Source organism: Neolamprologus brichardi, chromosome 7 (genome assembly GCF_056152115.1).
Source record: "Neolamprologus brichardi isolate AB-2024 chromosome 7, ASM5615211v1, whole genome shotgun sequence".
Lineage (NCBI taxonomy): Eukaryota > Metazoa > Chordata > Actinopteri > Cichliformes > Cichlidae > Neolamprologus > Neolamprologus brichardi.
In genome coordinates, this window is record NC_142110.1 from 25,389,218 (window position 1) to 25,405,067 (window position 15,850).

General features: G+C 39.1%; 1 protein-coding gene across 1 annotated transcript in view; it reads left to right on the forward strand.

Moving 5' to 3' along the window:
* The window catches only part of LOC102800225 (NT-3 growth factor receptor-like), an 81,397-nt gene that overhangs the window by 43,986 nt on the left and 21,561 nt on the right, over nt 1-15,850 (forward strand). The window contains exons 6-13 of the mRNA XM_006782279.3: nt 3,085-3,227; nt 5,671-5,812; nt 8,721-8,833; nt 10,253-10,433; nt 11,797-11,811; nt 13,407-13,421; nt 13,572-13,618; nt 14,134-14,239. Coding sequence (XP_006782342.1) covers nt 3,085-3,227; nt 5,671-5,812; nt 8,721-8,833; nt 10,253-10,433; nt 11,797-11,811; nt 13,407-13,421; nt 13,572-13,618; nt 14,134-14,239 — 762 coding nt within the window. The remainder of the gene's footprint in view (nt 1-3,084; nt 3,228-5,670; nt 5,813-8,720; nt 8,834-10,252; nt 10,434-11,796; nt 11,812-13,406; nt 13,422-13,571; nt 13,619-14,133; nt 14,240-15,850) is intronic.

Genomic DNA, 15,850 nt, shown 5'->3' on the forward strand with positions numbered 1-15,850 from the left:
GTTGGTTAAATTATTCTTATATCTTCAGTTATCAGTTACCTGTTGGTTCAAAGATCAAAGAAGAAGGCACCTGCCACTGACTGGACCTGCAGCTCCAGCAGATGGCTGTTCTTTTTTTTCCCCCTTTGTACACACACAGGCACACTCTTACTAAAGTAATCAAGCAAAACACAATCGTCTAAGAATGTGCATCTCTTTGTTTTTCTTTGTTCTGTCTCTCTGTATTCATATTACCATGGTGCTGTGTTGAGATGCAAGCTGTTGCAGTAGCCCTTGTGTTTATGACTTTGCTACTTAAACACATTTTTTTCTCATTGGGCTTTTTTTCTTTAATATAGGTTTTTTTTAACACTGGTGAGCAAGACCTGGTATTCTAAGGAGAATAATCTGTCTCCTGTCTCTTCCCGAGGAGACAATGGGCTTGCATGGGTAAAGCTAAGTTATTCGAAAATAAGAGATGTAACCTGTCCATTCCAGCTAACATCATGGGGAATGTGAGTTCCTTGAGCATAGGATAGATTAAAGAGGGCTGATTATGACACAGAGGGACTACTGAGAGTTTAGTATGTTGTGCATCATCTAAACATGGCTGAACTCACACATCCCAGATGACAGCATTAGTGACTGAAAAATGGTGCAATCCTGGACATGTTACTATGTGGGCCAGATATTGATCTGGAAGGTGTTAGACTGCATTCATAGTACTTCTTATCAGTTATTGTTGGTGTAGTTTACATTGAACCATCAGCTGATGAAGATGCAGCGTGTAACATCACTCTTTCCTCCGTAAAATGATGCCAGCCCTGAATTCTGGGTTTTTTTATTGTTGTCACTGCAATCCCTCTTCAGACCATCTGACCATAATGTAGTCCTGCTGACACCAAGGTATGTTCCTCTTGCTTAACAACACATTGTATCTACAAGAGTTGTTCATGAGGCTGTGAAGACACTGCGGGTCTGCTTTGAGTCTGGAGCCTGGAAAGTACTTTATAATCTGCATGGAGGAGACATTAACAGTTTCCCTTGCTGCATCACAGACTAACAAAATGAACAATAAGCCTTGCATTGCTAGTGACCAAAAGGAACTACTTAATTAAAGGGTTAAATCAAACATCTTCAGGTTCACGCACAGAGAAGAACTGAGGAGAATGCAGCATGACCAAAGGGTGAGGCAAAGGAAATGCTAGGACCCTAGGAGAGCTGGACAAGGATGTAGAAGGCACCAATCAGTAGGACCAGTGCCTGCTGCTTTGTGCAAGGAGGAACAGGATGAGCACTGCCAGAGCTACAAAATTACCTCCATCAAGCAACTGATGTGAATATCTTTGACCAAACTATCAGAAACAGAATTAGGAGGGTGGCCTCAGGGCCCAACATCCCCTAGTGGGCCCTGTCCTCACTGCCTGGCACCATGAAGCTCAATGAGGCATTGAGTACCAGAATTGGCAGCTTCACCTCTGGCATCGTGTGCAGATGAGAGCAGTTTAACCCTGAGCACATGTGACAGATGTGAAAGGGTCTGGAGAAGCTGTGGAGAGCATTATGCTGACGGTAATGTTGTTCAGCATGACTGGTTTGATGGTGGGTCAGTGATGGTAGGAATAGGAATTTCTCTGGAGGGACACACAGACCTCTACAGGCTAGGCAACGGCATCCTCACTACCATTAGGTGTGGTGAGAATATGCTGGCAATTGCTCAAGGATGAAGGAATTGATACCATTGACTGGGCCCACGCTTGCCTGACATAAATCCAATAGAAGTCCTTTGGGACATTATGTTTCAGTCCATCCAATCCCACCAGGTTTCATCTGTCCTGGATCTTAGTGATTCCCTGGTCCACACTGAGCTTAGTCAATTTATTTATAATCACATTTAAAAACAAAAAGGGTTAACAAAAGTGTTGTATAAATAAAAGGAATAAAACAGAGCAGGAAAATGCAGAAAAAAACTTAAGACAAGAAAAAAAACATAGTGTCACATTTAAACACAAGGGTGTAAAGATATGGGAGTAAAGATGGGTCTTCAAGTGTTTAAAGGTATCAAGTGTTGGTGAGTTCCTAATTTAAAGAAGCAGACTGTTGCAAATTTTAGGTGCAGCTACAGAAATGGCCTGATCTTTTCTATGCTTTAGTCTGCTTTTGGAAAACCAGAAGAATCTGATCAGCTGACCCTAAAGATCTATTAGACGTGCATTGTTAACATTTTGGAAAGGTGAGAGCATGCTAATCTATTCAAAGACTTAAAATGACAAAAAATTCTAAAATGTACTGGAAGTCAGTCTAAAGAAGTCAAAAAATCTGAAATATGGTCTTACTCTATTTACATGCACATGTCAGGAGGAGCCCCCTTCAAAATTAGTTGCAAAGAAAAGAAGACCTGACTGATTCCAAAATAAAGGCTATTGCAGTAATCAAACCTGGATGAAATTAAGGCATGAATTTCTTTCTCGAAGTCAGGAGAGAGAGTCAGAAGGAATGTGTTGCGTACTTGAATTCAGCCCAATGTAGGTTGATCATTTTCATTTCCAACCAATGATGTGACATCTTTTTGTTCCTAACACATTATCAGTCGATATTACTGTAGATATCCAGCAGGGTTTATTCCTCATTAATATCTGATGTTTTAGACAATCTAGTGATCTAGTGGTCATTTCAGCAGGACGAGGATGGCTACATGGCCGGTGTCTGTGCTGGGACAAGGTGCTGATGTGGTGGGGCAAGTACCTGGACATCCACAGTGACAACTTGGTGAACTTGAAACCTAACACAGTTGGAAGTTTTAGCCATTTTCAAACATTTTGAACTTTGGGGTGGTATCAGATCAGTTTCAGTTTGAATCTCAGTGGTAGAGCATACCCAGGGTGGAGAGAGCAGTGATTAGAGCAGACTTGAATAGACCTGTAGCTGAAGGGAACAGAGGTGATGAGGAGGTATTAGGTAGGTATGGTGTTACGGAGAGCTCGTTCAGAAGATGGTGGGTTTTGTGAAAAGGATGGAAACGACTTTGGTGAATACATACATTAAGAAGGAGGAACATAGGATAACATGTTTTTCTCTTTCTCCTTCTCTATATTCCCCTCTCAGACCTACCAGATATCAGTGTCAGCCACAGCAACCTCACAGTTGTCGAAGGTGATCAAGTAACGGCAATCTGTAATGGCTCTGGTTCACCATTACCTGAAGTGGATTGGCCTGTCACTGGCTTGCACTCCATCAATGCACAAGAGGTAGGGAGGGCATGCACAAATTCACAACTTCACAGAGAACGGACTAATCCTAGGCTTGAAATGACTGCATTCTGTAAATTGATACCAAATGGCAGCAGGACGTTCCTTCATAAATAGCTTTTTTATGTCTTCTTGGTATCATTTATTGACATAATTGTTACTAGAAAGAGACCATTGTACTCTTTGGATTTATTTTAAAAGTTAGCTTTAGCTACTGATATGAAGGGGTTAATTAACAAAGCTACAACAACTAATTGTTGAACCAGCCGTCATAGCCAGCAAGCCCCCAAAAATTGCCTCACCTCTTTGTTAGTCTTCAGCCATTCTACCAACCTGTCAGCCGAGGGTGGTAGACCCTGGTCCGAGCAGATTTTATGCCCAGTAATTGTGGCGACTATATATATATATATATTAATACAAAAAGGATTACAAATGTAAGCAATGCTTTCTACAATCTTCATTCTCCAGCTTCGAATTTACCTCATTTCAAATAGGTCGCACTAACCCAGTTTTTTGCGTTGTCATCGAAATACAATAAGAACTTCATAAACAACTTCCCTGATTTTTTTTTTGTAGCTGGGATTATACCCAACTATGATCGTGTTCTCATTGTTAGAGATTTTAATATACATGTGTGTTGGCTCGCTGGTCGATGGCAGCAGACCTATGGTGCAGTCTCTCCAAGAAGGCACCGGACAAATTTTTTGTAGACCACTATCTCCAGCAGCCACACCTAACCCCTCAAAAGCCCAGGCTGCAACTAACTTGCTGCTGCATCCTGGAGTGCTGCATCCTGGAGTCGCAGGGCAAATGTGAAGGGCAATCCTCTGCTGCCATCTTGCTGTTTTGGAAAACTGGCGGTGATTTTCCAGAGAGAGGCCCAGGTGGTCCAGGATGGCTTTGCATGCAACAGGGAAGCTCCTTCTCGAAGATGGTGCCAAGCTTAGGGCCGCCATCTGGTCCTCCCGCAACAAGAGCAGCAATAGCCATAGTGACCACTCCTCTGTAGGCTATTGGCATTCCTCTGTCATGTTCTGTAACACGTCGAGGAATGTCTGGGGATCATCCTCTGCCCCCATCCGGTGCAGCATCTCTCACAGGCCTGGGGAGGGCAGGCGTGAAGAGGACCCAGACTGACTGACCAGCCTCTGCAGGACATTGCATCTGGTGCTCAGCTTAGTACTGCAATTTTTCCATTTATTTAGTGCAGCTACACTTCAAAACTCGTGCTCTTGCTCCCAACAACTTTCCAGCCATCACTTCTCCAGCTCAGCTCACCCCCTGAGGGAATTAATTCCGGCTGCCTTGCAAGCCTCCCTGGCACCGCATCCTGAACCCACTACACCACGCGCACTCTGCAGTGGAGCTGGAGACCACTCACTGCCACATAGTGAGCATCCTCACTGCGTACGATGCTGGATACCATGACTACTCAGATAAAGAAACAAATCAGAGGTTTGAGTTGTAGTATAATTCTCAAACGCACTCCTTAAAACAGATAACCCAGAAGCTCGAAAGTGTTTCCCTAATTTAGTAGATATTTATTAAAGTGTTTTGTTACTCTATATAAATTTAAAAAAAAAAAAACCTCAGTAAAGAAAAGACATCTTACTACTCGTCACTGATAGAGGAAAACTGGAACAAGACCAAGTTTCTTTCTTCAGATTCAGAACTCTGTTGAGCTGTGTGTTTTTAAACTAGCGATGAATTTCATGAATTTCTTCATAAATAAAAGTATAACTAACCTTCGATTGGTCTTGCTGAGTATAGTTCATTAATTGCTTCCTCTGTCATATTTAGGCTGTGTGCAGGCAGGATGAGGACCCAAACGCAAACTTACGGGAAAACAGGACTGAACTCAAAATACAGCTTTATTGCTGATGGAAGTTAAGGCGATACAAAATAATATGAAACTAAACTGGGAAGTCATAAAGGAACTGACTCACGAGGAAACACATGGAGGGGCACACAGTCACGAGGGAAAACGTGACACTGAACTGAGGGAGACGCGGACATAAATACACAGAGGGTTAACGAGGGAAGTAGGAGCACACGGGGAACACAGGTGACACTGATAATTATAACAAGACACGGCAGGAGTCAGGAGACTGACAAAGTAAAACAGGAAGTGCACAGAGGTGCAGACAGGAGGAGAGAGAGAGAACAGACATAACGGGCTGGGGAAAACATTGAATGAAACACAAGGGGAAATGAGGGCTCACAGATACACAGAGGGGCACACAGGGGGTAATCAAATAAGGAACATTTCAACAGGACAACCTGGGAACCAAGGCATAAATAAAGAAAAATACAAGACGCATGAAAACTGAGAATGCTGGGCCAACATGGCCCAGGACCACGACATCCTCTAAACAATCAATGTTTCTATTAGACCATATTTTTGTTGCTTATGCTTGTTTATTTTATCTTGTTGTCCCTCCAGGCTAGAGTCTACGACAATACTATTCACTCCATCAACATAACCTTGGTCAATGTAAGCAGAGACGACAACAACTTCCTATTAGTATGCACTGCCACCAACATAGTGGGCATGACCAACGCTTCAGTTCAGCTAACTGTTCACTGTAAGTAGATACACAAAACTGCACTCCATGAAAACTGTGAAAAGTAGCATTATAAATAGTTGTGGAAATGTGAGTTGGCTACTGTATCCATTTTAAGCTCTCTTCTTTTAAATATATAAATCTTAGTAAGATGCACTCATAAATTAAAACTCTAGCTTTACTTTACGAGATTGTCTTTGAGATTTCTATGAGGCAGTTAAGTGACTGAAATACTGTGGAAGAGATTAATAATAGTAATAACTAGTTAAAGATGGGAGCTGACAAATTCATTGTTAAAATTTTGACTTTACATCTATTTTTGTTTTAGTTTTATTTTAGCTGCCAAATTTTGTAATTGTCTTGAATCATTATTTATAAGTATTAGTGTATATAGTAGTATATAATATATTAGCGTTATTAGATAGCTGCTTCTTTGTACTTAGGTTAATGTTTGTGCAAATCTTAGAATATTGCAGGGAGAAATTACTGTGGTATCATTTGTCTTCTTTGAGTGAATACTAGTGGTATTTAAGGTTTATTGCAGCCAAGGCTATATGCAGAGGGCTAAACAATGTCACACAGTGACTAATATGTTGCAGCTGTGTTTTAGATTGTAGGGTAGGCCTTGGATTGTAAAGGACTGAAGCGGCTTCAAGAATATTATAGCAATAAAGGCCTATGCACAACAGACATGTAAAATCAGTGAACATATTTTATGTGTTAAAACTAGTTTTCAGACTCAACTATTCTTAATGCAGCTGTTTACACCAACCGTGTAACTGGCGGAATTAATTTTTTCAAACCAAGCTCGATTCTTTTTAAATTTTCAGAACCAGTACTGATAACAAAAATGATTTGGGAAATAGAAGAGTAATCCTATTTAATCTCAGACCCACAGCTACAGTAGATGTTGCTCCGGGTCAGTGGGCACTCTAAAATGATTTCACTGCCTCCTTAGATGTGGTCCCAACTCTGCCAGCAAGAGCTCAAACTGTCCCACTGACATCCTGAAATATGTATAAAAGCCACTATACAGCTTTAACTCCTGGATCAAACCATGCCAGTCTCCCTGCTGCTGCTTCTCCTCAGAATTGGATGGAACAGAATCTCAGTTTCTTACATTTGTTGTTTAGAAACATCACGGCCAGCTCATGATCACTACAAGTTGACTTCATTTTCTTACAGTCTGGTTTTGTTTTCTGCCAGTCCAGAGGCAAGGCAGAAAACAAGGCAACGAAATGCAGTTTGCATCCATCCAGAAATGCCACACTTCTGGATGGATGCAAACTGCATTTCGTTGCCTTGTACTTGTGCAATGACAATAAAGTTGAATTCTATTCTATTCTTGGTACCTAGTCTCACACCAAGTGTTGTAGAGGCTGTGTTCAACTGCCGAAAGACCACTTTGTTTTTGTGATGTGTACTATAACTATTTTGGTTATTTTTTATTTCTATTATTATTTAGCAGTGTTTAAAGTGGGATCTGGCAGGTGGAGAAACCGAGATCAGGGTTAACAATGCAGTAATACAGGGCGATGACTCACCTGGAAATAAGTTGCATAATTATTTTTTTAAGCTGCAGTAGATTTTTTTTCCCTCATCTGTATCAACAGCAGGTTATTGTAGTATATTGATCTGGACCAGTCTGAATAACCCCATGAGGGGGCAGCAAATGCAAAGCAACCAATAAGCTGTCTCCCAGCATAGTGTGGGGGCTTTTTTTGGCAGGGGTCAGACTAAATAATGCAGAACTAAATTTAAAAGAAACTAATTATGAGCCCAAAACAAAAACTCAAAATACTTGGTAGAAACCCAGGGACATGACCAGTCCATTTACCATTACCACCCAAACTTTTTTCTTTTCTTTTTTCATTTTTTAATGTGTTCATTACGGCTTTAAATATCTATATACAATCATCCATTTATGTATAATGATATTTGTTGTTATTTTTTATCATTATTATTGTTATTATTATAATAAACTTTGTTTAACTCGGACGTCCCACTGACATTAAAAAACCCTTTTTAATGGAGACCTGTCCAAGGTAACAGCCATATAAACTCAGTACATCTAGAAAAACATATCATCTAATATCATCACCTCTCGAGACATCTCCACTGTGTTCCTGATAATGTATAAATTCAGCACTAGATGTAAGCATGTTTAAGTTCAAGTTCATTCCATACACAAGCATAGTTACACACAAAGGGATCCATGAGGAGGAGCATAGAGGATTATTATTGGTACTAAAACAGAAAATGTTACAAAGGTAAACTGGTTTATGTAATTTACTCAGTATTAGTTTATAGAAAAAATATCCCAGCTATGGCCAACTGACCAAATCAGCAAGAACATGTAACGAACATGAGTCGAGTCTGGCTGTGGAACTTGCTGCACTGTCTATCCGCTATCTTGGTGTTGTTAAAGGCAAAGTTATTTAAAATATCTATAAAAATAATTTCATACTTGAAGTTTTGTCCACATGCAAATACCCTTTAAATTTGTCCTGATGTGTAGTTTCCTTTGATGAGACTTTCTGGAGGCTGATGGTGAAGTGGGATTTAATTTTTGACACAAGCAGATCAGGTGGTAGAAAGGGTAGAAATACTTCTGTCATTTTGTTGCTTTCTACAAGACAGCCAAAATCATTCAGTTTTTCTCAATCTTTTTTTTAAACTGCTACTTTAAAACCTTAAAAACCTTAAACCCGACAGGAAATACGATTACAATTTCAGAAGTGCACATTTCAGTGTTTTAAGGTTTTTTGACAGTAAAAACGATCAAGTTTATATGGGAAACACAAAAATAGTTTACTTCTTTCTTTGGTTTAATTTTAACTTAGGCAGGTGAGTACCTGTTAACATGTGCTATATAAGTGCAGATTGTTTACATTCTTTTCTTTATTCTTTGTCCTCTTTGTCTCTTAAGTTCCTCCCACCATTATTAGGCTGAAGGAGCCAGAACGCCGCCATGACACGTGCATTGAGTTTACCGTTCGTGGTTCACCCCACCCAGTCTTACGATGGTTCTATCAAGATAAGGTATATTTTTAATTTCATGCTCGTAAATCTATTTTGCACTATTTGTTATTTTTATTTTGTTTGATAAAAATGTGTTGTGTACTTGTTTCTCTCTGTAAAAGGAAATGTCATTTATGAAAAAACTGAATGTCTGTGCTCATCAAAAAAGCGGTTACATTCACAGCCCCTTAGTTAGTATTTACTCAGTAAATTATAGTAAATTGTTGGGTAAATGCCACTGGGAAGAAGTAAATATTAAATTAAAAAAAAAAAAGACATACTCATCAACTCTAACACAAGTACTGCGAGGTTGTGACTGGTTTAGGTTGAAAGTAACTCAGCAACCATTTATTAGAAACATATTGTCTGTAAAGCTTCAATTCCACTTACAATTGTAGTTATCCAAGGTTTATTTTGATAATTATAATAACCTTACTATCGATTATATAAAGTTGAAAATAGTCCTTTCAAATTTTTGTTTTTTGGTTTGTACCATGTACCACAAAAATGCTAAATTTGTTTTTTGTAATCCTAAATGGGGATCAGATAGGATTAGAACTGAGCATATGAGTGGGACAGTTCAGGTTTTGAGGCAAGACTGAAATGGTTTGGATATGTGCAGATGAGGGGTACAGGGAACTTTCATGGATTAAGTGGAGGAGGACAAGCAGAGGGTTGGTGTGACAGAGGAGGATCCTAGAGATAAGAAGAGATGGAGGCAGTTGATCTGCTGTGACTTCTAAAGGGAGCAGCTGACAGAAGAAGAAAAGTTATTTCTGATTAAATATTCATATTTCCTGTGGCACCCCTCAGACTTGTTGCTGTTTCCCCATGTGACAAGTCCTTTGAAAGATCCTGGAAACAACCGTGCTAGTATGTATGTGGCATTGCAGTTAGAGTTTAAAAACAGGAGGGGACTGACACTAAGCATAAAAATACAATTTGGGTCCACTGAATTGTAATGCAATATGAATTAGCAAATGCTAGATATGTTGCTCTATTTTATGAAATGCAGGAGAAAAGGTTTGTTTAACAGTCCAAATGTTACACAGAAGCTACCATAACTGTTTCACATTATTACATCAAAACAGCCAAAAGGGAAATGTTTGGAACATGGGGGAGGATGAATTTCAATTAATATCCTATATTATCTATTGTTATCAGCTTATTAATATATTTAGGCTTCTATCTAGCTTTATCATTACATTTCTGAGGGACTACTATTTGCTGTTTGGTTTAAGAAAAAAACAGCTTTGTTAACTACCAACAATAACTACTAGGGTTTTAGAAAAAAATATTAAACCTACTTTTAAAGTAAAACATTCTACAAAGTTTTAGAAAAAATGTTACAGAGCTCTGTATACTATATCATGCACATACGTTTTCAGGGCTGTAACTGATCTCTTTCACATCAATCCTTGTAATTTTTTCACAATGTAGGAAATTTCCCACACTGAGTATGTGCGTCCTGACATGGATATTTACCTGGACTACATAGAGGGATGCCTAACCTTTAAAAACCCAACACACCACAATAATGGCAATTATACTCTGGAGGCCAGAAACTACCTGGGCATAGCCACCAGTACTGTGTATGGGCACTTCTTGGAAAAGCCTTTTGGTAAGTTCAATCATTTAGAGTTATACTAAAGTAAATCAAAAGCTTTGCCTTCACCCCCAGCTGTGTCTTCGCCACAGCACCTGCATCACTGTCGGCACTACATCAATCTGTCAGTCACCTGCTCCAGTTTCCCCTTACTTTTGAACAAGACTCAGAGAAAGGGCAGTACATTTTGAGTGGGCACTCCATCCTTTTCCGATTGAGAGCGATTGCTTTGAATGTCGAGTTCCTAATTCGTTTTCCTGCCAGTTCAGATGAGCTGCAAACCATCTTAGTATTGGCTGGAAGTCAAACCACGGTTCTCCGTCTGGGAATCCGATAGTTTGCATTGTTTCTTCTGAATCTGAGGTTTAACTAATTACATCCAGTCCAATACCCTGGCATAGATCTACCTAGGGAGGCTGAGGAATGGGATCCTCTTGTAGCTGGAGCACATTTTCCAGTCCCATTTCTTAAAAGGTTTAAATGTCATCCATTTCCGCCAGTCCAGAGAGAAATCTACATGTATCATTGCAGATGTGTTGCATGCCATTTCTATTTTATCAAAATCTTTCACAAACTGGAACAAGAAGAATGTTTATCCTGTAAAAGTTACACAACCTTTTTGGGCTACAGCACCATAGGGTCCCACTCTTTCAAGTGTCCCCTGTTAAAGTGAACATGGAAGTTTCAAATGTATCAGTTGTCCGAATCAAGGAAAAATCTTTACTCTTGAACACGACCCTGAATTATTAGTCTGCATGGTGATCGAATGTTAAGCAATGGCAATAATGAAACTCAAAAACTGCTTTGCCACATTAAAAGTAATATTCAAACAAACAAAACATGAAATGTTCCCTGTCTAATTTAGCCTTGTACCACTGCATTATTCTGCTGCTTTCAAGCTCAGTTTTCAGTTTTGTTTAGAACCTTTGCAGGAAAAAAGTAAAAAAAAACCAAAACAACAAGTTTCTGCTAAAGGGACATTTTAGTTCCCTGTGCTTTATCAGAGATTACCATCAAGCACACTGTCATGATTTAGCATTCGGTTTGACTCAGTGTCACAGTTTTCTTATAAAACAAAACATGCTCTAATCATCACCCTGTGTTAGTACTGGATGTAGTTGTGAAATAATGCTTATATTTAGCCTAAGTGTAAATTAGATGTGGAGAAATTAGAAAGTCATACAGGATATGATAAGCTTCTTAGTAATGTTATTTATTTCCAAATTTTTCACATTTTCAGTTTTAAGTCATTTTCAGTAATTTACACCTGCTTTCTTTGAAGTGATGCCGTAGGTTGTTTGATCAGATTCTTTTGTAGAGTATGCCTTACAGAGGGTCTTTTCCAATTGTGACTTTTTCTCTTCTCTTTCTTTTATAGATGATTACGATTATGGTGAGTTTTATTATCCATCAATACATTATCAGAATCAGAATACTTTATTGATCACTAGGGGAAATTATGTAGTTTTCCATTTCATTTGTTTTCCTTTAAAAAAAAAACAATACAATACAATGAAAAGCCCAACAATCATTTGACCCCCTATGAGCAAGCACTTTAGTGATGGTGGGAAAGAAAAACTCCCTTGTAACAGGAAGAAACCTTCAGCAGAACCAGGCTTACAGAACTGGCAGCCATCTGCCGTGTGAGGGGAGGAAGACAAAGACACACTGTGGAAAAGAGTCAGTAATCATCAATAATCATTGAATTCAGAGAGGCGCATAAACAAAAAGTGAGTGAAAAAGCTGATTGAAGAAGAAACACTCAAGGCATCATGGGAATGGCCCAGCAGCCTAGAGCTATTGCAGCTGATCTAAGGGAGGATTCAGGGTCAAGCCCTAAGTAATTCCTTATTAACTCTAATAACATTTACAATAATAGATTACAGATTATTTGGGAATAAATTTCATTGCAGTAAATGTCTTTCTGAAAGTGGTCTAACTAAATTTAAGGATATAATTCCCTCACTGCCAACTTGAGTGTCATGTGCTAACACAATACAGAACAGCTTCCTGAACTCGACTCCCACAGAGGTAAATTATTGTGTGGATGCCCTCAAAGGGCACCACCTCTTCTTTGTGAGAATGAGTTTGGCTCAGTGAGATGAATAGCCGCCTTGAGACCAGAAGGGCCAGGTTCGAATCCTGCTCAGGGTAACTTTTTTTTTTCACCACTTTTCAGCAAAAATTTCTCCGTCTTTACCCCTTTCAGTAGAATTTTTTGCTTTTCACCACTTTTCAGCAAAAAAATTCTGCTTCTTCACCTGTTTTTAGCAGAATTTTCAGTTTCTTCACCGCCATACAACTTTTTGCAACTTTTCAACAGTTTCAGCTTTTTTCAGCAGATATCTTCAGCGTTAAGGCATCCACACAGCATTTTCGCAGGAAATGCTAATTTTTTTCTAGTATTACTAATAGTTTTACATCTTCACTGTGTAAGACTCCATACTGTGGTTCCTCTGGGAAAGACTACCAGTACTTGAATCATTGGTATAACTCTTAAACACGCACCTTAGAGCAAATAACTCATATGCTGAAGATGAAGTGGTGCTTGTTTATGTAATTACAGACCGCTCTTCACACACCAAGCTTTAATATGGAGTAATGCAGGCCGTGGCAGATAGTTGCTCCTCCATGAGCCTGGTTCTGTTTGAGGTTTCTTCCTGATAAAGGGGATGTTTTCCTTCCCAATGTCACCAAAATGCTTGTTCATAGTGGTTCATCTCATAGGTGGATTTTTCCTCTGTTTTCTCTGTATTATTGTATTTTTCTTACAATAAAAAGCCCCATGAGGAAATTACTGTTGTGATTTAGCAGTATATAAATAAAATTGGATTGAGTTGAATTGTTGCATGTATTATTTTTTTGTTGTTTTGTCTAACATTATGAAAAAAAACATTCAACAAACGAAACTGTTCAGCAGCAGAAATCATATCAAGCAAAACTGCAAGAATTTGTTAATAATGTGTGATTTCTTTCTTTTTCTTAAAGGACCCACAGAAAAAGGTGAGTGGAATAAGATGCCACTGCCTAAAACGAGTCAGTTATGTTGCCCCAAACACTAACCAGCTACACCCAACAACTAAGAGATGCTCCCACCTGTACTTTACTTCTGCCTGGGAGAACAAACTAACATTTTTTGTGTTTTTCTTACAGTAATTCCAACTGCAGAGACTCACATACCGGAGGAAGATACTTTTGGGGTAAGAGAAACTGTCTGCCGCCTACAGTGCAGTTTTTAGAACCCTTCCCAGGCACCTCAACTGCCATTCACATCTTGCATCAGGTGATTTCAGTGGGTCAAATAATATGGTGAGCTAAGGACTCCCAATCGTTTCACCCGAAACCTCTGCTGACAATGACCCACGCCTTTTTTTCACACGTTAGCATGTGGTGAGGCACATGATTGATAGTGGGCTGACGACCCTCATACCTAGGGATTAAATACTTGGGACTCTTCACCATTTGGTTTTAGAACTTAAAAATCTTACTAGTTCAAAGATTACTGCCTGCTGAAGACAGTATTTTGTGATGTTTGTGGGTCTAAAGATTCGGAGAAGTCAGGTACTTTCAATCAGTCCTCGCTCCTGAAAATACTTTAGAAGTCAGGTACTTTCAATCAGTCCTCGCTCCTGAAAATACTTTAGAAGTCAGGTACTTTCAATTCAATGCCGTGAAACTGTGTGACTGTGACGTTTAGACTTCATGTGATTTACAGGTATCCATAGCAGTGGGCCTGGCAGGGTTTGCCCTAAGTTTGATGCTGGTGGTTCTCTTTCTTCTCATCAACAAGTATGGTGGACGATCCAAGTTTGGCATGAAAGGTAAGAGCGAATGTATTTTCAGTCTTTCTGCTCTGTCTTTGAGCTGCAATAAAAATCACATGTGTGACTTGTATAAAGGTGGGCAGCAGAAAGATGAGCTCAAAGTGCTAATTGTAGTCGTTCTAAATCTGCACTATAGAAATAAACTTTAACTGAATCCTTAGAAGGAAATATTAAAAGTGTGAAATCTGCTTTGCTCGTTTTTTCATTGTGTGCACACACTCATATGAGTATATAGTGTGGTGGACTGCAGAAAATTGCAGATAATATTTGTGACATACTATGCAAACATGGTACTATACTATGCAAACAATACAAGTGCAATCAAGACCAAATGGAGGAACAATGGAAGAACACATAGGAGACAACAAAGTGCCAAAAAAACAGTTTGACTGTTTGGCCAGTCTGGGCGTTTTTTCACCTTCGACCTCTACAGCATCTTTCTTTTCCCTCTTTGTCACTTGATGCATGCTGGGATTAAATCATTTTTTTGGCTGGATAAGACTTTTATTTTATATTATTTACTGACTAGTAAGGAACAACCAGCACAGCATTCTGTTGAAATCTATATGAACTGATTATGATAACATATTGCAAGACTAAGCGATACATTGTGTTGTACGTTATTTGATTAGCTATACTGCTGATGGCAAAGATATTGGGATTTTTAGCTTGCTAAATGTCACAAGCGTGTACAAAAGCAGTACAATTCCTTGGAAATATTGGGAAACAGATGTTTCCATACATAATTCATTCTCCCTATTGTTATTCTGAGAAGCAATTAGAAATGTGCTCTGTATTATTGTAGGGTCTATACCTAACAATGTAAAGCACCTTCAAGCAACTGTTGTTGTGATTTGGCGCTATGTAAATAAAACTGAATTGAAATCAAAATGTTACATTGAAAATAAATGGGGAGATACTGGTGGGGAAAACTTGACTATAAAAAATCAACAAAAAGAAGCATGCTACTGGCATGCAGTATGGGTGGAACGGGTACACTGAGTAGCATGTAGCCTTTGCCGTACAGCAGTACACACTCCTAGCTGAGAGTCTGCAGCAGAACAGAGGTTTAAAGCTACAGCATGTCAACTCACACACTGCCATCATGAGGTGGTATCTAGAGGTGGGTGTTTGCACACATCAAATCTAGAAATAGTGAAAGTAAACTGTCCACAGAATGCTCATGTTTACCAGCCTAGCTCCCTTATGATGACTCATATCAGTGGATTCAAAAGGGATTAGAGTGGGAAAAGGTCCAGGCATGATGAGTCAAGCTTGGATTTTTCTCAGTTTCACATTGTCACTCTGTTTGGTTGGAGACTTTATGTGCTTCAGTTCAAACCAAATTTTCTTTTTAGTGTCTTGATGAGAATTAAAAAGTTAAAAAGTTACTAGAGAATTTTTATTTCTTCTGTGCACCAACACAATCCATAAATCAAACAATTGAGATGTGATTGAAGTGCAGCTTTTACGTTTTTAATTTAAAGGGTTTCACAAAGGTGTAAAAGAGAGAGGCAACAAAACCCCTATTAGATGAATGTTTTCTATCCTGAAACTGCTGTCGGGCAGCTTTTTCTGAAGAGAAACTGACAAAAAAAAATGGTGTTT